General features: G+C 46.3%; 1 protein-coding gene across 3 annotated transcripts in view; it reads left to right on the top strand.

Annotated features, from left to right (window-relative positions):
* The window catches only part of EXD3 (exonuclease 3'-5' domain containing 3), a 143,730-nt gene extending 135,964 nt beyond the window's left edge, over positions 1–7,766 (top strand). For all 3 annotated transcript variants that reach the window (XM_044305821.1, XM_044305822.1, XM_044305823.1), the window contains one exon: positions 7,073–7,766. In XM_044305821.1, coding sequence (XP_044161756.1) covers positions 7,073–7,365 — 293 coding nt within the window. In that variant the 3' untranslated portion in view covers positions 7,366–7,766. The remainder of the gene's footprint in view (positions 1–7,072) is intronic.
* Positions 7,767–27,446: the final 19,680 nt, after the last annotated feature.

Genomic DNA, 27,446 nt, shown 5'->3' on the forward strand with positions numbered 1-27,446 from the left:
CTTACCCTTTTGTGTATGCAGCTCCTATGCAGAGTTATGCGTCTGCAGCGTTGCAGAATACAGACAAGCACTATGTATAGTCTGACCTATTGGACACCCCGATCACACAGAAGCGTTCCCTCTCGGCAATCGCCTGCTCGCTTGCTGAGGAGACCGCTCCTATTACATGCAGCGATCTCCTCCACAGCGCCGCTATGCCATCTCTCGTCCCCATGCCGTACAGTGGGTGGCAGATCGTAATTATACGCTGGCAAATCCTGATCTTTTTGCATGCTGAAAGATCTCGGTTTGCCCGATAAACGAGTGTTTGCTCGGCGGCAGTATGATCGCTAATGAGCACTCACACAAACGCGCGTTAGCGATCATCGGGGATAAAATCTGCCCGTCTAATACACCCTTTAGTCTCTTCAGCCTCCATCTTCTATTGTCTATATGGTTTATAGTTGAGATAGGATTGGAGTAAGGTTATGACTGCATGCGCGGTCCATTGCGAAAGAGTACCTGCATGACCGCATAATGATACTAATCAGGACCACATTGTTTAGTCCAGGGATGCCCAAATAGGCGGCCCTCCAGCTCTATCCAAACTACAACTCCCACCATGCCCTGCTGTAGGCCGTCCGGGCATGCTGAGAGTTGTAGTTTTGCAACAGATGGAGGACCGCAGGTTGGGCATCTATGGTTTAGTCGGTCTGTATTGTTAATTGCCGTAATGTTGTGCAGCCGCGCAGTACTCAACTGCAGAACGGCCACGTTTCAACCACGCCGTGTGCTCATACCCCCGTATCACTGTAGGATCTGACTACACAGGGTTTGTTTGTAGTCTGTTTCCGTGGAGACCCAAAAGGGTAAATAAGCAGCAGCCCTGTGTAAGCCCAGTACATTTTCAACCGATCGGGTCCTGTTGTTCCGCATGTGATGATGAGCAGCGGTGCTGATGGCGTCTAAGAGCCACTTATCTCATACCTTGATATAAGATGTCTGATTGGCCCAAGCAAGTGCATAGGGGAGACAGGTCCTAATTCAGGGATCAGCAACCTTCGACTCTCCAGCTGCTGTGAGACTACAACTCCCAACATGCTTGGCTGCTCTTCTAACTCCCATTCTAGGAGTTGTAGTTTCCGAACAGCTGGAGGTCGCTGATCCCGGCCCTAATCATTCAGCACGCTGATATCTTTTGTCTATGGGCAGATTTATTCAGTTTGCAAAAACAGCCGGATGTGGCCTGGTAATTGCCTGGTAATTGAATGTGTGCAAATCTCCATTTATGCAAATTCTCCCTTCCATATGTAGAGCTGTGCACGTGGGTGTTCTGGGCGATTCATTGACACTAGGGGACGGCCGATCACTGTCCACGCCATTTTCCCAGCAGTGACCTAGAGACTCCGCCATGAAGCTTGGTTAATGTCACACCAGACTTTATCTATATTGCTGCACGGAGGGAGGAAATAGCGCAAAGGGGATTTGCAGACTTTGATAAGGTCTTTTTGAGCTAACGAATGCATTCCTAATTAATCTGCCCTATTTGGCATCCTGACGACATGCCCCGAAGACCCACCTAGTAGGGGAGGAGGTCAAACGCATCAGAGACAGGGCAGAAAGATATTAGGTAATTACATATCTAGCAATTCCATAATGATGTTCTTTCTGATGGGCTTTGCATTGTAAGAATACAGGCTGCCACTAATGATGGCCGTATTCTGCTGAACCCTTGATCTGCTAATAGCCCAAGGCTCTAGAATCTGTGACATTAGGGAATTGCTATTTATGGATTTTCCTTCTATAATCTATGAAAGTGGAGCCGATCAGTAATGCTGCCAACGAAGCGATCCCATAGCAACACTTAGGAACGTAAGGAGCCAAATTCCTTGTAAAGAAGGTTCCTAGTTGGAGTTGAACCCAAGACCCAGTCCGTCACGTCCTATCACATGGAGGATACACCCCCCTCAGTCCTAGATCCTTCAGGGTCACTTGACCAGAGGTATTCCTTTTCCTTCTCCGGAAGACATTCCCAATATGTTTTAGACTACAGAAACATCCAAAGCATTGAATAGAAATTCTTCTGGTGGGACTGGGTGTGGGGGCAGTGAAGCCCTCATTGAGCTTCCACTTTGATGTAAGTTTTTGTTTTTTTTCTCCCCTCTCTCTGCTGTCTCTTTTGAAGTCCAGTGATGAAAGGGTGCAGGAGAGACCCAAATGTCTGCACACATCCTGCAGCACTACCGCACATCCCACCAATCGCATCCCGCTATATGTGCGCTAATTATTTTTCTTTGCGCAAGAGTTGCAGGTGGGTTCATTGACCAAAGTTGCAAGAAGGGGCTCTGCTCTACTTTACTCTGTATTGCCATTTACTATATTGGAGCAGGACTTTTGCTTCGGGCACGTTTTGCAAAAGTTGCATGATGGGGCTCTCTTCTTTCTGTTACCATTTACTGCCTCGGAGCGTGACTTTTGCTTGGGGCACCTTGTGCAAAAGTTGCATGATGGGGCCCTATACTTTCTATTACCATTTACTATATTGGAGCAGTACTTATTCTTGCAGTACCTTTTGCAAAAGTTGCATGGTGGGGCTCTCTTCTTTCTGTTACCATTTACTGCCTCGGAGCGTGACTTTTGCTTGGAGCACCATGTGCAAAAGCTGCATGATTGGGCTCTCTACTTTCTGTTACCATTTACTATCTCAGAGCAGGACTTATTCTTGCAGTTCCTTGTGCAAAAGTTGCATGGTGGGGCTCTCTACTTTCTATTAGCATTTACTATCTCAGAGCAGGACTTATTCTTGCAGTACCTTGTGCAAAAGTTGCATGGTGGGGCTTTTCTCTACTTTCTATTAGCATTTTCTTCCTGAGAGCAGGACGTTTGCTCGTGGCATTTTGTGCAGACAGTTGAAGTCCTCTACAATGTCGGTGTAACCCAGCATGTGCAATTTTATGCCATCCTCTTGGTGCAACAGTCCCGAGCCTTCAATGCCTGATTTTTGCGTAACAGTTCCTTCTCCTTTTAAGGCTAAAGCTACATTCAGCCGGCTTTTGGTTACCGTAGAGCAGTGCATTGTGGGAGCCCAAAGAACAGTCCGGATATAGCAGACCACAGACCAATAGGACAGGCTTATTGTTGACCACCTGCACTGATTTAGAGGGACCCCAATCAGGGGCGGACTGGGAACTAAAAGTGGACCTGAAAAAAAAAAGGGAAAAGTGGTCCAATTTTGCAGGTGGGTCCAAATTGACCTAAGGCGGGGTAAAATAATTAGGCAGGGACAGCAATATCATAGTGCAGAGCAATATACTGCCCCAGCTGAACTGAATACCACAAAATACTGCCATCTGTGCCACAGTATTCAACCGTATTGCTGTTCTGAGGACTTACCCTAAGTTCAGACCTGAGCGTTTTACAGCGCGTTCCTACGCGCTGTAAAACGCTCAACACAGAGAAACCAATGATTCCCTATGGGAATGGTTCTCACCTGGGCGTTTTACAGCGCGTACGATCGCGCTGTAAAACGCCCGACGCTCAAACAAGTACAGGAGCTTTTTTTGGCGCGTTTGACGCGCGTTTGGGCCATAGACTCTTTGGACAACACTGCTGTCAATCACCCAAACGCGCGTCAAACGCGCGTTCACTATTAAAACAAACGCGCATAGAAACGCGCGACAAAAACGCGCATAGAAACGCGCGTTTGAGAAACGCCTAGGTGTGAAACCAGGGTAAGGGTACTTTCACACTAGCGTTTTTCTTTTCCGGCATAGAGTTCCGTCACAGGGGCTCTATACCGGAAAAGAACTGATCAGGCATATTCCCATGCATTCTGAATTGAGAGTAATCCGTTCAGGATGCATCAGGATGTCTTCAGTTCAGTCTTTTTGACTGATCAGGCAAAAGATAAAACCGCAGCATGCTACGGTTTTATCTCCGGCCAAAAAAACTGAAGACTTGCCTGAATGCCGGATGCGGCATTTTTCCCCATAGGAATGTATTGGTGTCAGATCTGGCATTCAAAATACCGTAATACCGGATCCGTCTTTCCAGTCTGCGCATGCGCAGACCGATTTAAAATGTGGAAAAAAAAATACAAGACGGATCCGTCTGTCCGCATGACAAGCGGAGAGACGGATCCGTTCTTGCAATGCATTTGTGAGACGGATCCGCATCCGGATCAGTCTCACAAATGCTTTCAGTCACATCAAAATCGGCGGATCCGGCGCGCAGTTCCGACGACGGATCACACTGCCGCAAGTGTGAAAGTAGCCTAAGGAGGGCACCTGTGGCTGCTGGCCAGGTGTGTAAGAGGATCAGATCATTATGCCCCTGGCTTGGTCGGGCATCGGCCCACCCGGAAATTTCCCTGTAGGGTCTATGGCCCCAATGTAAAATGTGTACATGGCAAGCAGGGACTAGGTGACTATATGTCTTGTATAAGAAAAGCATGGCATTGCTGAAATACCAGGGCAGTCACACCCGGGTCCAAAGGCGGAGCTCTCTTTTGCACTGGGATTCTGCGCCCCCTATGGCTATTAATTTTCGCCTTGTTCCTTTAACTTCCTAAATTAGACACATAGTTGACCTCCCACCCCCCTCTGCGTCTGGCAATGTGCATTTCCCCATGTGACCCTCTACTCATCCTCAATTCTATGAATCGCTCTGCATTTATTACAATGTATCTTTTATTTTAACCCCCCCCCCTCCTCCCTGAAAAAAATAAACTGAAAAAACCCGACCCTGCTATCTTGTCCCGGTGACGTCTCCACCAAGCTCTCAGAGCTCCGTCCTTCTGCTGAGATGTCTTGGAGGATGGGGGGAAGAAAAGCTGAAATGCCAGGCATTCCTTGAAGTGTGCAAAAGGTCGGGACACAATGGGCAGCCCGAACAATGCCTCATATTTTCTCCTCTTGGCTCGCTTCCCAAAGTTTTTCTTACTAATGGGAAAGTGAAGGAGGACGAGTGACTGTAACTTGTGTTACTGCTGAGGTGAGAACCTAATGCCTGGGCTAAGAATCTGCAGATACATTGTCTCCAGGCAGACGAGGCGAACGCGGCCTAAGGTTTTGGGTCAGTCTCCATTGACGTCTATGGAAAGATCACTGTCACATTGCACTGGTCACATCTCGGCAAGTATTCCCAAATTTCCCTACTGAGGACACTGGCAATACACATTGAAAGTATATTGACCAAACGCACCATGTAATGTATATGGGTGAAGATAAACTATACTCCCCTCTCCCTATTTAGAATACATGCATGCTTGGCTGAGCCCAGAGTGCATGTGTATGAGAGGGCAGCCTCGCAGTTCCTAATGCCAGCGCCCCATCCTTTTCTCAGAGGTGTCCGGCAGCGGCTATCTCCCTCTTGCCATTGAAAACACATGCATGCTCTGCTGAGCCGAGTGTGCATGCATATGGAGTGGTCTGTTAAGGTGTATGGGCACCTTAACAGACCATAATAAATAGCTGAGGATTTGTTACAGTAGCGTCCAGTCTGTGCCGCACTCAGTTAGATCGGGCTTTAGGCCAATACCTTCACTAATACATTGCAGCAAACCCACAACTGTTAAAGGAGCCATCAGTAGCTGTCGGATGAACATTCACTAGACGGCTATCCCTTCTAAGCTCGCCTCCAATACACTTGCATGCTGGGCTTTGCCAGGTGTGCATGTGTTCACTACCGAGAGAGGGGGACAAAGCAACAATAACCTATTGAAATCCAAATGTTCGATCCTTCTTTCCGCAAACATCGCCATCGTGGGATAGTTAACCCCCTCCCCCATACCCAGCCCCTCCAAAATCAGCAGGTACATCTGACATTTGTCTGATATGTACCACCGCCTTTTATGTTACTCAACCACAGCTGAGGGTTTGTTACAATGGTATCCAGTCTATACCTTTACGAATACATTGTAGCAAACCCTCAGGAGAGGAGGGAGGCTTTGGTGGGTGCAGTGGTGGGGAACCCTCAAATATTTCAGACTCCAGTTCATTCACTGACAGAAAGCAGAGAGAGACTGAAGCACAAAGTGTCAGAACTTGGAAAAGCCCTTTAAGAATTTACCAAAATACAGGGGTGACGTTCAAGCCTCAGGGAGCAAGATTTGCCGTCCTACAGTCCAGGATGCTGTGCAGCGAGCGACCCCCCCCCCCTGCCGTTCAGCGCGTGTCTTAGAGCCGGACGTATAACTAGTCCCATGTGGGGATCAAGAGCCTAATTATTCAGACATGTCCTGGACGAGCGGCGGACGTCGGGTGCAGTCCTATATCCTGTGTATAGAACCGGCTGATCGGGGCCTCTGGAAAGCTGGGTGGTGGTCCATGTAGGAGCTTTAGTGGCTGCCATATTGATTGTCATCCAGCTTTACCATGCAGTCACTGACTAAAACCCCTAAAACATAGCCTTTATTATATATCATTAAAATAATAACCCTAGTGATAACATAAAGGAAACCATGAAAGGACGTTGCCCCTAGCAACCACGGAACGCCATAGCCAGAACGCAAGGGCGCAACAGACCTGAATACCCACTGGGAGACGATACCGCCTGAGAGGGGGCACAAACCACGTCACGGCGAACCCCGACGCGTTTCACCCATACATAGTTCTCAGGGGACCCGCTGGGTAAGATACCTGACCAGGATCTGAGAACACTTAAAGTGAGCTACTAATCGTGGAAGTGACATTACAGTAGCTGTTAGCTTTTCCCCTATTCAGGGCCATCCTAGGGCGCTCAGGAGGTTCCTGATACGGGATCGCCCCTATCCGGGCGGCCGTTCCGTTCTTAGGCAGGGCGTTATAGAGTCAGGGCCCATAGGATATTATATTTGGCCCGCACCTGCCTATCCGTGTCCCGAAGTGCAGAGGATTGACTCATTTAAATCAATATTTTTTTCTGTCATTGTTTTCTTATGTTATCACTAGGGTGATTTCTTATTTTAATGATATATGATGAAGGCTGTTAGGGGTGGTAGTCTGTGACTGCTGATGATTATATATACCAGCTTTACCATGAACAGATACCCAAGTCTTTGTATTTCTGGATTTTGGGGGTAAAGGCTTTATCATCTTTGTGTCATAATCCACAGGTCCTCCGCCTGCCAGCCCGCCGGAGCGCTTATTCCCCAGCGAAAGTTTGCAATGGATGGAAGAAATGGGCATCTCCTCAGAATCTCTGCTCCTGGCCAACGGCACCCAACTCCAGCTGGACGCGTTGCCCGCAGGCCTCTTAGACAAGGTGCCCCTGTTCTTCTGCTGCAGTCAGTGCGGCAAAATCTTCTGGGAAGGGTCACACTTTGGACGGGTGGTCTCACAGTTCAAGGAAGTGCTGCAAGACAGCGGGGAGTGCATTTACCAGTCTGCCAGCCACCAGGGGCCATGACTGGGACCTGATGGGATCAGACGTCTCTCTTCAGTTCCACCCTGAATGGCATGCTTCAGATAATCAAGAGTTAACGGTTATGGCAGTGCAACTCTTATTTCCACATTTTTAAAGATGATTGGGGTGATAGTTGTGGAATTGAACAAAGGAGAATAAAATGGTCTTGCCCTTAGTAACCAATCAAACGTCTCCTATTGATTTCTAAGCTGCTCCAGTTGGAATGTGATTGGTCACCGTGGGCAGTGACGCGCTCATCTCTGTGAACGTCGGCCATCTTTATTGTAATTTTATTTCTGATTTCCTGCTTTTAATGAGCTGTTTTAGCATTATGCAATCTCCTGTGAATGGTCATTCTTATTTTTTTTATGTATATAAATAAAAATAAAAAAATAATAAAAAAATCTCGTGTTCCTTAAAGACCCGACAGAAGTGGATTCGGGAAGAAGGTTGCGTCCAGGACAGCACTTATCGTAGAGGTTTGGATGCTGTTCTCCTTGTGAGTAGAGGGAGACTCAAAACTATATCTGCAACCCTTAAAGGGGTTGTGCACCTTTAGGTGGGGGGTGGCAAAAACCTCCTCTTCCTAAGCAGACCTGCAAAGGGAAGCATACTTACCTGCTACCTGATGATGGCTCCCGGCTGCTCCGCTGGGGTCCCTCGATGCAAACTTCCTGTTTGACTCCACTGCAGCCAATCGCTGGATGCAGTGGTGACCTGACACCCTTGTGTCATGACAAATGGTCATGTGATGCAAGGGGAGCAGTTCACCGCTGCGGCGGCGTCAAACAGGAAGGATTACATCCAGGGACCTAAGCGGAGGACGGGAGCTAGCGTCAGGAGGCTTCCCTTCGCAGGTCTGTTTAGGAGGAGAAGGGGTCATTATTCCTCCACCAAAGGTGCACAAACCCTTTTACTAGGGTTGTCCAACCTCAAACCCAACTATAGCTTAACATAAAGAAAAAGAGGCAGACACCTGGTCACAGAGACTCAGCAGGCATGTGCCATTTGGGGAGAACCCCGAGGCCAGTGGCTGCAGTGGTGCACACAACTACGGGTGGGACCAGGAGCCTCTGCGCTGGAACGGAGCAGCATTCAAGTCGGACCTTTTCTCTCTATGTTAAACGTTTCCCCTGCTCTAACTAAAATTGGCATTGGGGTCAGACATCCATATACAGTTGTGTTCAAAATAATAGCAGTCAGACATCACTAACCTGATCAACCACGGTTTTTGGTAGAAATGATATCTTTACATGGCAAATAATTTACTAGCAGGTGTAGTAGAGTAATAGAAACCCAACAGTCAGGACATGCATGCTGCTGATTCTGTGTAATTCAATCACTTATTGAAAGGGGCATGTTCAAAATAATAGCAGTGTGGAGATCAATGAGGTCATTCACTCTTTGAAAAACAGGTGGCAATTATTGCCCTTATTTAAGGAAGGAAGGCAGCACATGTTGTACCTGCTGGTCACCGTGCATTTCTCTCTGAAATTCTGAGGAAAATGGGTCGTTCCAGACATTGTTCAGAAGAACAGCGTACCTTGATTAAAAAGTTGATCAGAGAGGGGAAAACATATAAAGAAGTGCAGAAAATGATAGGCTGCTCAGCTAAAATGATCGCAAATGCTTTAAAATGGCAACCAAACCCTGAAAGACGTGGAAGAAAGCAAAAAACTACTATTCAAATGGATAGAAGAATAGCCAAAATGGCGAGGACTCGGCCAACAATCAGCTCCAGGAAGATGAAAGGAGGTGTAAAGTTCCCTGTGAGTCCGGTTACAATGAGAAGACGCTGATGTGAGGCCGAGCGATCTGCAAGAAGCCCCCGCAAAGTCCCACTGCTGGAAACAAGACCTGTGCTGAAGAGCTTACAATCTGCCAAAGAGCACATTGACGGCCTGAAGAGACATTCTGTGGACTGATGGAAGTGAGATGGTTCTTTTTGGGTCTAGTGGCCGTAGACAGTTTGTCAGACGACCCCCAAACACTGAATTTAGCCCCAGTGCACTGTGAAGACAGTAAAGCATGGTGGACAAGCATCATGATATGGGGATGTGTCTCAGACTACGGTGTGGGGCCTATTTATCGCAGACCAGGCATCATGGATCAGTCTGAATCCATCAGAATACTGGAAGAGGTCATGCTGCCTTATGCTGAAGAGGAAATGCCCTTGAAATGGGTGTCCAACAAGACAACGACCCCAAACACACCAGTAAACGGGCGACATCTTGGCTCCAGACCAACAAGACTGACGTTATGGAGCGGCCGGCCCGATCCCCGGATCTTAATCCAATAGGAAACTTGTGGGTGACATCAAACATGCAGTTTCTGAGGCAAAACCAAGAAATAGAGAAGAACCGTGGAATGTGGTCCGATCATCCGGGGCTGGAGAACCTGGTCACAGGGGCATAAGGTGGTGACTCCGAGCGGCACAGACGTCCAGCAGGTCTCAGAGACAGCGGTCATACAACTGAGTATCAGTGACGGGATTCAGAGGAAAGGAAATCCTCAGACATTTCTCCGTTTATATAGTGAATGTCTGAGTTTGTAAAGAAGACAAACGCTGCTATTTTTTTGAACAGTCTAATCACTTTTCTTCATTTTTTTTTTTTAGAGGAACAACACAAATTTGATATATTTTTCTTCATGTTTTGCTTTGGAACAGAAGGTGTAGTGTTCCCAATGCATCTGTGTGGATGGGAATAGAAGCTATTAGAAGGATTTGGAGCTTTATTCACTTTTTCAAACACACTGCTATTATTTTGAACACAACTGTACACGTCAGCCGAACTTCTGCCCATTTCGGCAGGAACCGGCTGACCATCTAATATGGATGGGGTCCTCCTGATGTCAGGAGGCATGACGATCAGGTAGTTGGATTTCAACATGCCCGGTCCTTTTATTTTCAAGGAAGAGAAGCTGCTGCTAATGGCAAAAAAAAAGTTAATAAAGGTTAATCAATAAGTTATATTTTCCTCAAAAACAACCCCTGACACATCTGTCGATGGAAAAAATAAAAAGTTATGGAGGAGGAAAAAAAAATTGCGCCCCAAAAAAAAAAAATCCCACATTGTGATGGCCTATAATACTATCTGGAGCTGGTAACTGCAGCACTGCTCCCATTGAAGAGAGTGGCCACCAGCTCCCTGCACTACACAAAGGAATGAGCTGTGTGGTCGCAGCGCCGCCAGAACAGCGGATCAGTGGGGACGGGGGGCGGGGTGTCCCTACTGTTCAAGGATTGACTATCACTTGTACAATCCTGGACAACCCCTTTAAGCCTTACGCCTTGAGGGCTGACCCCTAAATGTGCACTGCAGTCAGGTGCAGCAGTAGTGGCTTCTTTGGGAATGGGGGTCAGCTGTAATTGTGGAAGGGTCTCCAGCTTGTACAGTATGATTATCAGTATCGGGTAGAAGTATTTGTGATTAGATCAGACTGCGACCGCAGGACCGGCGCATCTGCATTCTTCCCAGACACTTGTCCCAAAAGCTTGCGTTCAGTCTGGAGGAGGGGCCGATGGCTGCTGAAAGTCGCTCTTCCTCTCTGCCTGCTTGTTATTTCCTAGCAGCTCTGGTCTCCTCCTCTTTCTCTCTTTGCCTTTTGTACCAGACTCTGCTGGGAAGAAATCCTGTCCCTGTTCCCACGCTCCGACACATTTTAATGAATCAACGACAAGCCCCTCCCACTCTGTTTCATCCACCTTTACCGCAGCCAGTCGATTGGCAGGCCCAAGCTCCGCCTTCCTCGCTGCCTAAACTTTTTTCTTTTTTGCTGGTGCTTGCGGGAGCCCCGGGGAAGCTGATCAGTATAGTGAGTCAGGTGTCGTTAACCCCATGCCTGCCAGGGGGGAGCTCCACGACTTGTTTCTCTTTCGTAAGGCCTCATGCACATGACCGTATGTATTTCGCAGTCCTCAAAAAACGAATCCGCAAAAAATACGGATGACGTCCGTGTGCATTCCGTATTTTGCGGAACGGAACAGCTGGCCCCTAATAGAACAGTACTATCCTCTAATAGGTTCTTTTTTTTTTTTTTTGAGGACCAGAAATACGGACATACGGAAACGGAATGCACACGGAGTAACTTCCGTTTTTTTTGCAGACCCATTGAAATGAATGGTTCCGCATACTGTCCGCAAAAAAAAAAAAAAACAGAACAGACACAGAAAGAAAATAAGTTTGTGTGCATGAGCCTTAATGATCTGGATATTAGAAACGGTTACATTGTATCCGGATACTTCTGCAGATACATTGTGAGATATGTGCAGGACCTTTTGCGTAATTGCTACAGTAGCTGCAACCAGGGGCGTATTTAGCGTTCATGCGTACAATTTGGAACCGTACCTGGCCCCTCCCACTAAGCTCCACCTCCACAAATGCCGCAGTCTGTATTGACAGAGGCATCTGAGGGGTTAAAGGGATGACACTGTTCCTGGTCACTCCTGGCAGGTTCTACCGCCGACATAAGCCTTGCTCCATACATCTCCTTAAAGCATGAGACGTAGATGTCCATGAGGGGTTAACTGGAAAACCATCCCGTGTAAAATCGGCCATAGGAACCCACTGCAGCCTCCAGGGCCACAGGGGCCAGACGACCAATCAATGCAGGAAGTAAAAGGAAACCGTCCTCGACCCCCCCCCCCCCCCCACCACACAGACCCCATATTCCAGCACTCGATCAATTCACCCTTTTTAACTCTGCAGTACATGGAAGCATTCATAAGGATGAGGGGAGTTATAGTCACATTTAATTAACACCAGTGCAATCGGGGGATCTTGGGGGTTGTAGTGTATCCGGTGGTGCATGTGTTCTTCTGTACGGTGTATTAGGGAATTATTAGTTGTGCAGTTGCCTGATACATACGTGCAACTTAAATGGATTCATTGGGGCGGAGGCGCAGTGTATATTTATCAGGGTGACAACCCCCATCATTTACATGATGGTTTCTACATGTCTTGCAGGGCCGTGAGATTCGATAAGTATATACGGATGGGAATTCCAGATACTACTGCTTAGTCACAGGTGACACATCACGTGTCATCATTCTGGTAACCGGATGATTTGAGATCCTTTACCTTTAGTGGTTCCCATGGTTAAAATGTAGGTTCCCCCCTCTGTACCCGCCTCCGTCAGCTTGGCAGCAGATCAGTTATATATGATATATCGTTTATGTGCATTGCTGCGAGTGCAGCAGTCTCCAACAGCTGCAAATAAAAACTACAACTCCTAGCCGGTCCTGGCAACCACAGGCTGCCAGGGCCCGATGAAAGTTGTAGTTATGCAATAGCTTGAGATTCTGATATGTACGGGAGCAACACCGCTGTCAGAGCGAGCAAGAGTCAGGAGTCTAACCCTTTCTGGAAGTAGATAAGTGGTACCTGTTAGCCGCTTATCAAAGCCTCCTGTTGTGATTAGCAGGGGTCAGCAACCTTCGGCACTCCAGCTTTTGTAAAAACTACAACTCCCAGCATGCCTGATTCACTTCTATGGGATTTCTGAGAACAGCTGAACAAGTGTGCATGCTGGGAGTTGTAGTTTTGCAACAGCTGGAGTGCTGGCGGTTGATTTACAGGATTATGGTTGTCTTAGGTCTAGGCTACACAGTGGCTTCCCTGTAGGTGGCACAGTGACATCCACAGAAATAATGCAACCATCACCATGTTCTGTGCCGTGAGTGCAATCTATTGCCCCCTGTTATCAGCCATTTCAGGGGAGAGTATGACTGTAGGACAGGAGAATACAGTCTATTGCCCCCTGTTATCAGCCATTTCAGGGGAGAGGACGACTGTAGGACAGGAGAATACAGTCTATTGCCCCTGTTATCAGCCATTTCAGGGGAGAGGATGACTGTAGGACAGGAGAATACAATCTATTGCCCCCTGTTATCAGCCATTTCAGGAGAGAGGATGACTGTAGGACAGGAGAATACAGTCTATTGCTCCTGTTATCAGCCATTTCAGGGGAGAGGATGACTGTAGGACAGGAGAATACAGTCTATTGCTCCCTGTTATCAGCCATTTCAGGGGAGAGGACGACTGTAGGACAGGAGAATACAATCTATTGCTCCCTGTTATCAGCCATTTCAGGGGAGAGGACGACTGTAGGACAGGAGAATACAGTCTATTGCTCCCTGTTATCAGCCATTTCAGGAGAGAGGATGACTGTAGGACAGGAGAATACAGTCTATTGCTCCCTGTTATCAGCCATTTCAGGGGAGAGGATGACTGTAGGACAGGAGGGTACAGTCTATTGCCCCCTGTTATCAGCCATTTCAGGGGAGAGGATGACTGTAGGTCAGGAGAATACAGTCTATTGCTCCCTGTTATCAGCCATTTCAGGGGAGAGGATGACTGTAGGTCAGGAGAATACAATCTATTGCCTCCTGTTATCAGCCATTTCAGGGGAGAGGGTGACTGTAGGACAGGAGAATACAGTCTATTGCCCCGTTATCAGCCATTTCAGGGGAGAGGATGACTGTAGGACCGGAGAATACAGTCTATTACCCCCTGTTATCAGCAATTTCAGGGGAGAGGACGACTGTAGGACAGGAGAATACAGTCTATTGCCCCCTGTTATCAGCCATTTCAGGGGAGAGGATGACTGTAGGACAGGAGAATACAATCTATTGCCCCCTGTTATCAGCCATTTCAGGGGAGAGGACGACTGTAGGACAGGAGAATACAGTCTATTGCCCCCTGTTATCAGCCATTTCAGGGGAGAGGATGACTGTAGGACAGGAGAATACAGTCTATTGCTCCCTGTTATCAGCCATTTCAAGGGAGAGGATGACTGTAGGACAGGAGAATACAGTCTATTGCTCCCTGTTATCAGCCATTTCAGGGGAGAGGATGACTGTAGGACAGGAGAATACAGTCTATTGCTCCCTGTTATCAGCCATTTCAGGGGAGAGGATGACTGTAGGACAGGAGAATACAGTCTATTGCCCCCTGTTATCAGCCATTTCAGGGGAGAGGATGACTGTAGGACAGGAGAATACAGTCTATTGCTCCCTGTTATCAGCCATTTCAGGGGAGAGGATGACTGTAGGACAGGAGAATACAGTCTATTGCTCCCTGTTATCAGCCATTTCAGGGGAGAGGATGACTGTAGGACAGGAGAATACAGTCTATTGCCTCCTGTTATCAGCCATGTCAGGGGAGAGGATGACTGTAGGACAGGAGAATACAGTCTATTGCCCCTGTTATCAGCCATTTCAGGGGAGAGGATGACTGTAGGACAGGAGAATACAATCTATTGCCTCCTGTTATCAGCCATGTCAGGGGAGAGGATGACTGTAGGACAGGAGAATACAGTCTATTGCCCCCTGTTATCAGCCATTTCAGGGGAGAGGATGACTGTAGGTCAGGAGAATACAGTCTATTGCTCCCTGTTATCAGCCATTTCAGGGGAGAGGATGACTGTAGGTCAGGAGAATACAATCTATTGCCTCCTGTTATCAGCCATTTCAGGGGAGAGGGTGACTGTAGGACAGGAGAATACAGTCTATTGCCCCGTTATCAGCCATTTCAGGGGAGAGGATGACTGTAGGACCGGAGAATACAGTCTATTACCCCCTGTTATCAGCAATTTCAGGGGAGAGGACGACTGTAGGACAGGAGAATACAGTCTATTGCCCCCTGTTATCAGCCATTTCAGGGGAGAGGATGACTGTAGGACAGGAGAATACAATCTATTGCCCCCTGTTATCAGCCATTTCAGGGGAGAGGACGACTGTAGGGCAGGAGAATACAGTCTATTGCCCCCTGTTATCAGCCATTTCAGGGGAGAGGATGACTGTAGGACAGGAGAATACAGTCTATTGCTCCCTGTTATCAGCCATTTCAAGGGAGAGGATGACTGTAGGACAGGAGAATACAGTCTATTGCTCCCTGTTATCAGCCATTTCAGGGGAGAGGATGACTGTAGGACAGGAGAATACAGTCTATTGCTCCCTGTTATCAGCCATTTCAGGGGAGAGGATGACTGTAGGACAGGAGAATACAGTCTATTGCCCCCTGTTATCAGCCATTTCAGGGGAGAGGATGACTGTAGGACAGGAGAATACAGTCTATTGCTCCCTGTTATCAGCCATTTCAGGGGAGAGGATGACTGTAGGACAGGAGAATACAGTCTATTGCTCCCTGTTATCAGCCATTTCAGGGGAGAGGATGACTGTAGGACAGGAGAATACAGTCTATTGCCTCCTGTTATCAGCCATGTCAGGGGAGAGGATGACTGTAGGACAGGAGAATACAGTCTATTGCTCCCTGTTATCAGCCATTTCAGGGGAGAGGATGACTGTAGGACAGGAGAATACAGGGAGTGCAGAATTATTAGGCAAGTTGTATTTTTGAGGATTAATTTTATTATTGAACAACAACCATGTTCTCAATGAACCCAAAAAACTCATTAATATCAAAGCTGAATATTTTTGGAAGTAGTTTTTAGTTTTAGCTATTTTAGGGGGATATCTGTGTGTGCAGGTGACTATTACTGTGCATAATTATTAGGCAACTTAACAAAAAACAAATATATACCCATTTCAATTATTTATTTTTACCAGTGAAACCAATATAACATCTCAACATTCACAAATATACATTTCTGACATTCAAAAACAAAACAAAAACAAATCAGTGACCAATATAGCCACCTTTCTTTGCAAGGACACTCAAAAGCCGGCCATCCATGGATTCTGTCAGTGTTTTGATCTGTTCGCCATCAACATTGCGTGCAGCAGCAACCACAGCCTCCCAGACACTGTTCAGAGAGGTGTACTGTTTTCCCTCCTTGTAAATCTCACATTTGATGATGGACCACAGGTTCTCAATGGGGTTCAGATCAGGAGAACAAGGAGGCCATGTCATTAGATTTTCTTCTTTTATACCCTTTCTTGCCAGCCACGCTGTGGAGTACTTGGACGCGTGTGATGGAGCATTGTCCTGCATGAAAATCATGTTTTTCTTACCTTGCAGACTTCTTCCTGTACCACTGCTTGAAGAAGGTGTCTTCCAGAAACTGGCAGTAGGACTGGGAGTTGAGCTTGACTCCATCCTCAACCCGAAAAGGCCCCACAAGCTCATCTTTGATGATACCAGCCCAAACCAGTACTCCACCTCCACCTTGCTGGCGTCTGAGTCGGACTGGAGCTCTCTGCCCTTTACCAATCCAGCCACGGGCCCATCCATCTGGCCCATCAAGACTCACTCTCATTTCATCAGTCCATAAAACCTTAGAAAAATCAGTCTTGAGATATTTCTTGGCCCAGTCTTGACGTTTCAGCTTGTGTGTCTTGTTCAGTGGTGGTCGTCTTTCAGCCTTTCTTACCTTGGCCATGTCTCTGAGTATTGCACACCTTGTGCTTTTGGGCACTCCAGTGATGTTGCAGCTCTGAAATATGGCCAAACTGGTGGCAAGTGGCATCTTGGCAGCTGCACGCTTGACTTTTCTCAGTTCATGGGCAGTTATTTTGCGCCTTGGTTTTTCCACACGCTTCTTGCGACCCTGTTGACTATTTTGAATGAAACGCTTGATTGTTCGATGATCACGCTTCAGAAGCTTTGCAATTTTAAGAGTGCTGCATCCCTCTGCAAGATATCTCACTATTTTTGACTTTTCTGAGCCTGTCAAGTCCTTCTTTTGACCCATTTTGCCAAAGGAAAGGAAGTTGCCTAATAATTCTGCACTCCCTGTACAGTCTATTGCTCCCTGTTATCAGCCATTTCAGGGGAGAGGATGACTGTAGGACAGGAGAATACAATCTATTGCCTCCTGTTATCAGCCATTTCAGGGGAGAGGATGACTGTAGGACAGGAGAATACAGTCTATTGCTCCCTGTTATCAGCCATTTCAGAGGAGAGGATGACTGTAGGACAGGAGAATACAATCTATTGCCTCCTGTTATCAGCCATTTCAGGGGAGAGGATGACTGTAGGACAGGAGAATACAGTCTATTGCTCCCTGTTATCAGCCATTTCAGAGGAGAGGATGACTGTAGGACAGGAGAATACAGTCTATTGCCCCCTGTTATCAGCCATTTCAGGGGAGAGGATGACCGTAGGACAGGAGAATACAGTCTATTGCTCCCTGTTATCAGCCATTTCAGGAGAGAGGATGACTGTAGGACAGGAGAATACAGTCTATTGCTCCCTGTTGTTATCAGCCATTTCAGGGGAGAGGACGACTGTAGGACAGGAGAATACAGTCTATTGCTCCCTGTTATCAGCCATTTCAGGGGAGAGGATGACTGTAGGACAGGAGGATACAGTCTATTGCCTCCTGTTATCAGCCATTTCAGGGGAGAGGATGACCGTAGGACAGGAGAATACAGTCTATTGCCCCCTATTATCAGCCATTTCAGGGGAGAGGATGACTGTAGGACAGGAGGATACAGTCTATTGCTCCCTGTTATCAGCCATTTCAGGGGAGAGGATGACTGTAGGACAGGAGAATACAGTCTATTGCTCCCTGTTATCAGCCATTTCAGGGGAGAGGATGACTGTAGGACAGGAGAATACAGTCTATTGCCCCCTGTTATCAGCCATTTCAGGAGAGAGGGTGACTGTAGGACAGGAGAATACAGTCTATTGCCCCGTTATCAGCCATTTCAGGAGAGAGGGTGACTGTAGGACAGGAGAATACAGTCTATTGCCCCCTGTTATCAGCCATTTCAGGGGAGAGGATGACTGTAGGACAGGAGAATACAGTCTATTGCCCCCTGTTATCAGCCATTTCAGGAGAGAGGATGACTGTAGGACAGGAGAATACAGTCTATTGCCCCCTGTTATCAGCCATTTCAGGGGGAGAGGATGACTTTAGGACAGGAGAATACAGTCTATTGCCCCCTGTTATCAGCCATTTCAGGGGAGAGGATGACTGTAGGACAGGAGAATACAATCTATTGCCTCCTGTTATCAGCCATTTCAGGGGAGAGGATGACTGTAGGACAGGAGAATACAGTCTATTGCTCCCTGTTATCAGCCATTTCAGGGGAGAGGATGACTGTAGGACCGGAGAATACAGTCTATTGCCCCCTGTTATCAGCCATTTCAGGGGAGAGGATGACTGTAGGACAGGAGAATACAGTCTATTGCTCCCTGTTATCAGCCATTTCAGAGGAGAGGATGACTGTAGGACAGGAGAATACAATCTATTGCTCCCTGTTGTTATCAGCCATTTCAGGGGAGAGGATGACTGTAGGACAGGAGAATACAGTCTATTGCCCCCTGTTATCAGCCATTTCACGGGAGAGGATGACTGTAGGACAGGAGAATACAGTCTATTGCTCCCTGTTATCAGCCATTTCAGAGGAGAGGATGACTGTAGGACAGGAGAATACAGTCTATTGCTCCCTGTTGTTATCAGCCATTTCAGGGGAGAGGATGACTGTAGGACAGGAGAATACAGTCTATTGCCCCCTATTATCAGCCATTTCAGGGGAGAGGATGACTGTAGGACAGGAGAATACAATCTATTGCCTCCTGTTATCAGCCATTTCAGGGGAGAGGATGACTGTAGGACAGGAGAATACAGTCTATTGCTCCCTGTTATCAGCCATTTCAGGAGAGAGGATGACTGTAGGACAGGAGAATACAGTCTATTGCTCCCTGTTGTTATCAGCCATTTCAGGGGAGAGGATGACTGTAGGACAGGAGAATACAGTCTATTGCCCCCTATTATCAGCCATTTCAGGGGAGAGGATGACTGTAGGACAGGAGGATACAGTCTATTGCCCCGTTATCAGCCATTTCAGGAGAGAGGATGACTGTAGGACAGGAGAATACAGTCTATTGCCCCCTGTTATCAGCCATTTCAGGGGAGAGGATGACTGTAGGACAGGAGAATACAGTCTATTGCCCCCTGTTATCAGCCATTTCAGGAGAGAGGATGACTGTAGGACAGGAGAATACAGTCTATTGCCCCCTGTTATCAGCCATTTCAGGAGAGAGGATGACTGTAGGACAGGAGAATACAGTCTATTGCCCCCTGTTATCAGCCATTTCAGGGGAGAGGATGACTGTAGGACAGGAGAATACAGTCTATTACATCACATATGTTTGGCGCTAAGAACTGTCTATATGTGATTGATATCAGCTGCTCCTGCTATAATTATAACTCATTGATATAAGCTGCTGACTTCAGTGTCTGGCCTTTTAAGATATATCCACACTCTTTAATTAATTCGTAATGAAATCCAAGTAATTAAAGTCAAGATGTATTAACGATACATTAATTATTATCATTATTCCTTGCCCATTACCCATCGCAATTGTTTGTTGTCTATTGCAAATGGCCAATGACCCCTGTTCTTCTTCCATCCTGTGTGCCTGCGGTTTTATAATTATTTTATTGCTTTTATACCATGAAGTTTTAATAAATATCGGCACCAGCGCCCCTCGAGCGGTACATTTATCTGTTTATACTCAATGCCACCAGGCCGGTCTATGATACTGTATCACACCCAGTGTTACCCGCATGCTCAGTATGTAAATGGCATTCTGGACGAGACGCTCGTTGGCGCCAGTGTCTGAGCATTGCTCTGGATTCCTGCCATGAAGAAGGCAGAGGGTTTCCTGCAGCATTAGGGTGTGTGAGTGCTCTGCGCATGCACTTACCTGGGCAAAGGTGAGAATTCTAAATGGAAGCGCAATGATTTACACAGATGAACAGAACCAGCTCACTATGTAAAGGAGAATACATATAGATATAGACTGTGCATACTGTAACTGATCTCACTTATATGGCGGCATTAGTCGTGGGCGGTCAGGTGGACTGTTTAGGTATAACTTGTACACAGTGAGCAGTCGGAGAGCTACTGAGTGAGTGAGTGTGGGGGGGGGGGGGGTAGCAGCTGAACATTTTAACAAAGATTTTAGTGTTAAAATTTTAGGTTTTAGGCTTTGACACCCACATGACATATGTTGCATTTACCAGCTGGCGGCACTCAGCTGACATTTGGCATGTTTTCCATACTGTCATGCAAGAACCCATATGGTGCCTGAAGTGTGATGGTGGGGACAGTGTGGGGATCATTCACATTGGGGGTGTTTCATAGAGAGTCAACCAAATCTGTTCGGGTTCAGGTGTTTCCTTTTGGATTTGGTGATTTAGGTGAAATAATCACAGACAGATGACGCGGTAAATGTCAGATTATTTTATATGTTGTCTCGTCCTAAGGGGTAGTATTATAGTAGTTATATTCTTGTACATAGGAGGCAGTATTATAGTAGTTACATTCTTGTACATAGGAGCAGTATTATAGTAGTTATATTCTTGTATATAGGAGCAGTATTATAGTAGTTATATTCTTGTACATAGGAGGCAGTATTATAGTAGTTATATTCTTGTACATAGGAGGCAGTATTATAGTAGTTATATTCTTGTACATAGGAGCAGTATTATAGTAGTTATATTCTTGTACATAGGAGCAGTATTATAGTAGTTATATTCTTGTACATAGGAGCAGTATTATAGTAGTTATCTTCTTGTACATAGGAGCAGTATTATAGTAGTTATATTCTTGTACATAGGAGGTAGTATTATAGTAGTTATATTATTGTACATAGGAGGCAGTATTATAGTAGTTATGTTCTTATACATAGGAGCAGTATTATAGTAGTTATATTCTTGTACATAGGAGGCCGTATTATAGTAGTTATATTCTTGTACATAGGAGCAGTATTATAGTAGTTATATTATTGTACATAGGAGGCAGTATTATAGTAGTTATATTCTTGTACATAGGAGGCAGTATTATAGTAGTTATGTTCTTGTACATAGGAGCAGTATTATAGTAGTTATATTCTTGTACATAGGAGGCAGTATTATAGTAGTTATATTCTTGTATATAGGAGCAGTATTATAGTAGTTATATTCTTGTACATAGGAGCAGTATTATAGTAGTTATATTCTTGTATATAGGAGCAGTATTATAGTAGTTATATTCTTGTACATAGGAGGTAGTATTATAGCAGTTATATTCCTCTACATAGGAGGTAGTATTATAGTATTTATATTCTTGTACATAGGAGGCAGTATTATAGTAGTTATGTTCTTGTACATAGGAGCAGTATTATAGTAGTTATATTCTTGTACATAGGAGGCAGTAATATAGTAGTTATGTTCTTGTACATAGGAGCAGTATTATAGTAGTTATATTCTTGTACATAGGAGCAGTATTATAGCAGTTATATTCCTCTACATAGGAGCAGTATTATAGCAGTTATATTCTTGTACATAGGAGGCAGTATTATAGTAGTTATATTCCTGTACATAGGAGCAGTATTATAGTATTTATATTCTTGTACATAGGAGAAGTATTATAGTAGTTATATTCCTGTACATAGGAGCAGTATTATAGTAGCTATATTCTTGTACATAGGGGCAGTATTATAGTAGTTATATTCTTGTACATAGGAGGTAGTATTATAGTAGTTATATTCTTGTACATAGGAGGCAGTATTATAGTAGTTATGTTCTTATACATAGGAGCAGTATTATAGTAGTTATATTCTTGTACATAGGAGGTAGTATTATAGTAGTTATATTCTTGTACATAGGAGCAGTATTATAGTAGTTATATTCTTGTACATAGGAGGTAGTATTATAGTAGTTATGTTCTTATACATAGGAGCAGTATTATAGTAGTTATATTCTTGTACATAGGAGGCAGTATAATAGTAGTTATATTCTTGTACATGGGAGCAGTATTATAGTAGTTATATTCTTGTACATAGTTTCCAGCCTGTGAGTCAGCTTTAGGCAGCCTGCAGTGGGAATGAGTCCCTGATAGCTTTCCCCAGGTGGCCCGGCTGTGATCCTTATGTACAGGGGATATAGAGGATTGCAGTCAGTAACACAAGCTGTGACCTGCCCAATAAGTTGTCTGTTTGGGGCTTGCAGAGCTTAACCCTTTCCCAGCTGGATTTACATACAGCACACAAACTAGACAGCAGGATGTTAAATTCTTCCCCTTTGCTGAGCTGCTGTATCTAATCCTATTATTTGTGATACTGTCTGCTGAGCTGTGTATCTAATCCTATCCTGTGTGATACTGTCTGCTGAGCTGTGTATCTAATCCTATCCTGTGTGATACAGTCTGCTGATCTGTGTATCTAATCCTATCCTGTGTGATACTGTCTGCTGAGCTGTGTATCTAATCCTATCCTGTGTGATACTGTCTGCTGAGCTGTGTATCTAATCCTATCCCGTGTGATACTGTCTGCTGAGCTGTGTATCTAATCCTATCCCGTGTGATACTGTCTGCTGAGCTGTGCATCTAATCCTATCCCGTGTGATACTGTCTGCTGAGCTGTGTATCTAATCCTATCCCGTGTGATACTGCCTGCTGAGCTGTGTATCTAATCCTATCCCGTGTGATACTGTCTGCTGAGCTGTGTATCTAATCCTATCCCGTGTGATACTGTCTGCTGAGCTGTGTATCTAATCCTATCCCGTGTGATACTGTCTGCTGAGCTGTGTATCTAATCCTATCCCGTGTGATACTGCCTGCTGAGCTGTGTATCTAATCCTATCCTGTGTGATACTGTCTGCTGAGCTGTGTATCTAATCCTATCCTGTGTGATACAGTCTGCTGAGCTGTGTATCTAATCCTATCCTGTGTGATACTGTCTGCTGAGCTGTGTATCTAATCCCATCCTGTGTGATAGTCTGCTGAGCTGTGTATCTAATCCTAACCTGTGTGATACTGTCTGCTGAGCTGTGTATCTAATCCTATCCTGTGTGATACTGTCTGCTGAGCTGTGTATCTAATCCTATCCTGTGTGATACAGTCTGCTGAGCTGTGTATCTAATCCTATCCTGTGTGATACTGAGTGCTGAGCTGTGTATCTAATCCTACCCTGTGTGATACTGAGTGCTGAGCTGTGTATCTAATCCTATCCTGTGTGATACTGTCTGCTGAGCTGTGTATCTAATCCTATCCTGTGTGATACTGTCTGCTGAGCTGTGTATCTAATCCTATCCTGTGTGATACTGACTGCTGAGCTGTGTATCTAATCCTATCCTGTGTGATACTGTCTGCTGAGCTGTGTATCTAATCCTATCCTGTGTGATACTGTCTGCTGAGCTGTGTATCTAATCCTATCCTGTGTGATACTGTCTGCTGAGCTGTGTATCTAATCCTATCCTGTGTGATACTGTCTGCTGAGCTGTGTATCTAATCCTATCCTGTGTGAAGACCGGCAGGCGACGCTTGTACTTGGGTTTATTGCATTTATTAATACATTTCTATTGTGCTCTCCCAGTGGAGCTTTTTTATTGCGTTGCTTTTGCTTGTGATTTCTTATGGAATTACTATTCATGCAGTTTATTGCTTTTAGGGTCTGCGAGGCTGTATCAGGGTAGGTTGCTCTAGATTTGGGCTACTGAATAGTCTGTCTATCGCCAAAAGTAGTACTCCCGGACTGCCCCCATCCCACCAGGAGCTGTCTGTCCTATTGGCATGGGGCTGCCGCTATGGCTGCTCCTACGAAGCTTATTCATTGTATTATGAAGCGTTTTGCTTCTTTCTATTTTGGGAGGAATTTATTATTATGGCCGTCTCCAAAAAAATCCGCCTTTTGTAAGATGCGCCATATTTATTAAGAGACGCGCTCCTCGTAAGAATTTTTGATTATTTTGGGAGGTCCGTTTGCGATCTAGGAGCTGGTGGAGATTTCCAGTGGAATTTTCACCAGTTTTTTAGTGCAAGTAATATTTAGTTTGTCCAGCCACGAAGGTCACGCCCCCTACTGCCTATTTTCTTTAGAAAAGTGGCAAAAACTGCGTAAATAGGTAAAAAGATCACACGTTTGTGTTTTAGTTCCCCACTGTATCCAAGATCTCTGCTTGCTTTCAGTGAATTATAACATTCTTGTGTACAACCAGGGTCTCTAAATCCTAATCTTTTGTTACAATGTGTCAGTCTACAGTCCAGGTTGTTTAAGGGCTCGTGCACACAGCCGTTGGTTGCCGTTTTTGCGGATCACAAATTGCGGAGCTGCAAAACATGTATACCGGCCGCGTGTTTTCCGTATTTTGCAGAATTGAACATCCTGCCCTCTAGAGAACTGTCCTATCCCATATGACGTTCTATTTTTCACGGGCCGTGGTACAAACATACGGATGTAAACCACAAAAAATGCGGATCTGATGCGTACCAAAAATACGCTTGTGTGCATGAGCCCTAAATGTGAGGATTGTCTACACTTGATACAATTGTAACAAACCCTCGGCTGTGAGACATCTTGGGTCTTTACAGGTTCTCGGTCTCCGTATGTGAATGCAAACATTCCCATTCACTGACAGGAAGCAGAAATGTAGAGAATGGCAAGGAATTGATGTACAAAGTTGAAAAAAACATTGTGGATGCAGCTACATACTAACATAGGGGAAGTCAACGTGACTCCCCGAATGTAGCCCAAGAACCCTAGGAGAAGATACAACCTCTGTACAGATGGTTGCTCTGCAATACGATCACACCCCGGACCTTGCTTTCTAATACATGTCTATCACGTACACACGGCTCCTCTGCTCCAGTTCTCCGGCTGTAAAATAACTAGATATTACCATTCTTCTCCTCTTGCGTAAGATACAAAGGTGGCGGATTTTATTGACCAGAGTTCACTTGCAGGGCCATTGATAAGAGCTAGCCATAATGCATCCATTTATAGTGTGCATCCCTACTAACGGGGGGCCAGAGGGTTCGCCAGAAACACCTAGGCCCCCAAGTCAGAATGTGCAATGACAATCTATAGGGTGTAACTGCTTAGTGCTGCCAAGGTTTTTGTGCATTTTATTGACTCTCATAGCTTCTTCACTGGAGAAGAAAAGACCACTACCCCCATAGCTACCCCACTGTAGTAGACCGGACCACTACCCCCCATAACTTTCCCACTAAAGGAGACCATGCCATTAACCCCCATAATAGCTTCCCCACTGAAGGATACCAGACCACTACCCCCATAGCTTCCTCACTGGAGAAGACTAGACCACTACGCCCCATAGCTTCCCCACTGGAGGAGACCATATAAAAAAAAAAAAGCCCCCCTTCCTCCCGATCTTCCTCACTGGAGGAGACAAGACCACTACCCCGCATAGCTTCCTCAGTGGAGAATACCAGACCACTAACCCCCTAGGCTTCCCCACTGGAGGAGACCAGACCACCACCATAGCTTCCCTACTGGAGGAGACCAGACCACTTCCCCTCATAGCTTCCCCACTGGAGGAAACCACAGACCACAACCTCCCATAGCTTCTGCGCTAAAGGAAACCAGGCTACTACCCCCATAGCTTCCTTATTGGAGGACACCAGACTACTACCCTCGTAGCTTCCTAACGGGAGGAGACTAGACCACTACCCGCCATAGCTTCCCCACTGGAGGACACTAGACCTCTACCCCCATAGCTTCCCCACTGGAGGAGACCAGACCACTACCCCCATAGTTTTCCTCCTGGAGGAGACAAGACCATTACTCCGCATAGCTTCCTCAGTGGAGAAGACCAGACCACTAACCCCCTAGGCATCCCCACTGGAGGAGACCTGACCACCACCATAGCGTTCCTACTGAAGGAGACCAGACCACTATCCCCATAGCTTCCGTACTGGAGGAGACAATACCACTATTCCCGTAGATTCCCTACTGGAGAAGACCAGACCACTACCCCCTATAGCTTCCCTACTGGAGGAGACCAGACTTTATATGTAAAAGCATTGCGTCACATATAAAGAGGCAAAAAGAGTGGGATTGGCGGTACATGGGGCGGGGATCATGATACAGAATAAAATGGCGAAGCGACTCAATTTTTCCCCTATGAGCAAGAGTTAAGTCATTTTTCCCCTTAGGTGGTCACTTTAAGTCACCGTTGCAAATCATAAAGCTCTGGCTGAAGAGACCAGACTACTACCCCCATATCTTCCCTACTGGAGTAGACCAGACTACTACCCCCATAGTTTCCCCCTGGAGTAGACCAGACCACTACCTCTATAGCTTCCCTACTGGAGGAGACCAGACCACTTCTCCACTGGAGGAGACCATACCACAACCACATCAACCCCCCCGATCTTCCCTACTGGAGGAGACCAGACCACTACCCCGCATAGCTTCCTCAGTGTATAAGACCAGACCACTAACTCCCTACTCTGCCTCACTGGAGGAGACCAGACCACCACCACCATAGCTTCCCAATTGAAGGAGACCAGACCACTACTGCCAATAGCTTCTCCACTGGAAAAGACCAGACCACTTTCCCTCATAGCTTCCCCACTGGAGGAGACCAGAGACCACAACCCCCCATAGCTTCCCCACTGGAGGACACCAGGCTACTACCACCATATCTTCCCCACTGGAGGACACCAGACCACTACCTCGATAGCTGCCCCACGAGAGGAGACCAGACCACTATCCCCATAGCTTCCCTACTAGAGGAGACCAGACCACTACCCCCATAGCTTCCCCACTGGAGAAGACCAGACCACTACCCATAGCTTCCCTACTGGAGGAGACCAGACTACTACCCCCATAGTGTCCACCCTGTATGAGACCAGACCACTACCCCTATAGCTTCCCTACTGGAGGAGACCAGACAACTTCCCCTCATAGCTTCCCCACTGGAGGAGACCATACCACAACCCCATCAACGCCTCCTCCCCCTCCTGATCTTCCCCACTGGAGTAGACTAGACCACTACCCTGCATAGCTTCCTCAGTGTAGAAGACAAGACCACTAACCCCCTAGGCTTCCCCACTGGAGGACACCAGGCCACTACCACCATATCTTCCCCACTGGAGGACACCAGACCACTACCTCGATAGCTGCCCCACGAGAGGAGACCAGACCACTATCCCCATAGCTTCCCTACTAGAGGAGACCAGACCACTACCCCCATAGCTTCCCCACTGGAGAAGACCAGACCACTACCCATAGCTTCCCTACTGGAGGAGACCAGACTACTACCCCCATAGTTTCCACCCTGTATGAGACCAGACCACTACCCCTATAGCTTCCCTACTGGAGGAGACCAGACAACTTCTCCTCATAGCTTCCCCACTGGAGGAGACCATACCACAACCCCATCAA

Source organism: Bufo gargarizans, chromosome 9, assembly GCF_014858855.1.
Source record: "Bufo gargarizans isolate SCDJY-AF-19 chromosome 9, ASM1485885v1, whole genome shotgun sequence".
In the NCBI taxonomy this organism is placed as follows: Eukaryota; Metazoa; Chordata; class Amphibia; order Anura; family Bufonidae; genus Bufo; species Bufo gargarizans.